The sequence below is a fragment of the Clupea harengus genome, chromosome 19 (genome assembly GCF_900700415.2).
Source record: "Clupea harengus chromosome 19, Ch_v2.0.2, whole genome shotgun sequence".
In the NCBI taxonomy this organism is placed as follows: domain Eukaryota; kingdom Metazoa; phylum Chordata; class Actinopteri; order Clupeiformes; family Clupeidae; genus Clupea; species Clupea harengus.
Window position 1 is genome coordinate 20,008,534 of NC_045170.1, and position 2,500 is coordinate 20,011,033.

Sequence of the window (2,500 nt, forward strand, 5' to 3'; positions counted from 1 at the left end):
AAATGATGCTTCTGTAATGTATAGTTTTTTGTATGCTATTGTGTAGTATGCTAATGTGCTACATTAATGTGTTGTGATGTGCAGAGCTTCTGGAGGTATGGTAATTCTGTTATGCAGTGTGTAGTACATATGAACAAGAGGAGGCTCTAGTTAGGCAGTGTAGTACATATGAACAAGAGGAGGCTGTAGTTATGCAGTGTAGTACACATGAACAAGAAGAGGCTCCAGTTGAGTGGTGTTGTACATATTGTAAGAAATTACAGTATATCCTGTGAGTGAATATGAGATTCATGATCAAGTAGCTTTTATAACCACCAAAAGTTGGCCAGCATATTATCCAAAATGGTAATCTTATTACGGTAATAAAGGATATGTCCCCACACTGGATTTGCTCAGACACCTGGGGTCAGGAAGCAAACTGAGGTGTGAGTGACTGCAATTAATCATAGTATGGGAATAGAGTAGGCCATTGAGAACCATCTCAGGCAGCAGGTCAGAGAAACCTGATTATCATACAGAACAACAGAAGGTTGCCAGATCTGTTTGCATTAGAAGCCTAGCTCATTTACATTCAATCAATCAATAAATCAAACTTTATTTGTACGGCGCATTTCATACCAGGAGGTAACACAATGCAGGAAAAATAGTGTGTGTGGGGGGGGTTAAAAGCCAAGGAGGTGTCTTAAACTGTATATATGGCTAGAGTTGGAGATGCTTGTTATTCAGATCAGCACCGCTGAATCCGGAGTATGTTCTACGTGCCTCGTTACTGCACTTTACTGGAATAAAGACAGATTGATGCATCAACCATAAAAGATACGTCCCTTTTTCTTTACAATATGAACAAGAAGAGGCTCCAGTTGTGCGGTGTAGTAAACATGAACAAGAAGCGGCTCCAGTTGAGCGGTGTAGTACATGAGGTTTTCCAGTAATGCTGTGTGATGTATGAGGAGGTAGATCCTCTGCAGTCGTGCTGTGAGCAGGCAGTGACTCCACAGTGGTGTAATGGGGAGTAATGTGCTGGACTGCATGCTGGGGGCTGAGGTGTTTGATCAGAGCCCTGTCAGAGGAGGGTTCACTGGGTTCATGCAAATGTGCCCTCTCCTCTGAGCAGCAGGCCCAGAGTGGCAGAACAGCGCAGACACTGGGGCCTCACGCTGCCATATGTTAGCACGAGTTCACATTCATTCATTCATTCATTCATTCATTCATTCATTCATTCATTCATTTATTCATTCATTCACACAATACATTTAACAAATAATCATGCCTATTTTCACTTAGGTTTTTTGTGTTGATTTAATCATTATTATGTATGAAATATCAAACAAATGATTGATATATGTCATCCTGTGTTGATTTTTGAAATATTTAACATGAATGAATTGATAATATTTAAAAAATAATATTAATATACTTCAGGTCAGGTCATTCTTCAGAGTCCAAATTGTGTTTGTTCGTGACTGTTTAAAAAATGTGTTAAATGTGTGAGGTGAAGCCCTGTGTGCTGTTGCAGTGAGCCTGTGTGTGTATGTGCGTTTGCATGGTGACAGTGTCTCCTTTTAAAGGCCATTCCTGCTGTTTGTTTTAGACGCCATTATGACCTTGTTTGTTTTTATTGATTGTGTCTTGGCAGCAGTCACCTGACACCATCCCTGGACCGAGCGCCGGACTCCCCCGACAAAAGGTAGGGAAATCCATAATCACACACACAGACACACACACACACACACACGCACACGTTTCTCTGGTCTTGGGCAGAGACACCTGTGTCCTTAAAACACAAAGCATTTACTGCACTTGTTGGCGCATCCCCTATACAGCAGCCATTACATGCAGTGTACACACAAAGACACGCACAAACACACACACACACACACACACACCAATATCCATCAATGCAACCACATTACAATTCTGCACGTGTGTGTGTGCGTGTGAGACAGAGACAGAGACAGAGACAGAGACAGAGACAGAGACAGAGACAGAGACAGAGACAGAGACAGAGACAGAGACAGAGACAGAGACAGAGACAGAGCGTGTGTGTGTACATATGGGGTGGATTTTTGGTGCAGAACGGCTGTGTGTGCGTTTGAGTGTGTATGCATATTCGTGTGTGTGTGTGTGTGTGTGTGTGTGTGTGTGTGTGTGTGTGTGCGCTGCATATGCACGTGTGTATGCATGCTCAATCAGATGTCCCTTAGGAAGCCCCTGAAGCACAAGGAGCTTGTGATGTTAATCGCTACCCTTCATGTTGATGAGTCTGACTCCCCTCCCCTCCCCTCTCTTCCTCCTACTCCCTGCGATCTGAGCTCCTCTGGTTATCATCATGGGGGCACGCTTGCTCCAAAGCCCCCCTGTAATCCCCCTGACATGATCAGGCCGTTTAGGTGCAGCATCCAGCCAGCTAAACGCCTGGGCTGCTCCATGTTCTGCTAACCACTGAGCCACATAGGGATGGCCTATACTGGCACGGAGGGGGAAATTGCTTTGTGAAACA

General features: G+C 44.1%; 1 protein-coding gene across 4 annotated transcripts in view; it reads left to right on the forward strand.

Annotated features, from left to right (window-relative positions):
- rapgef5a (Rap guanine nucleotide exchange factor (GEF) 5a) overlaps window positions 1–2,500 on the forward strand; it is a 67,900-nt gene that overhangs the window by 9,373 nt on the left and 56,027 nt on the right. For 2 of the 4 annotated variants that reach the window (XM_012831425.3, XM_031586503.2), the window contains exon 2: window positions 1,637–1,687. In XM_012831425.3, the coding sequence (XP_012686879.2) occupies window positions 1,637–1,687 (51 nt within the window). The remainder of the gene's footprint in view (window positions 1–1,636; window positions 1,688–2,500) is intronic. The other 2 variants (XM_031586504.2, XM_031586505.2) reach the window with 1 other exon arrangement.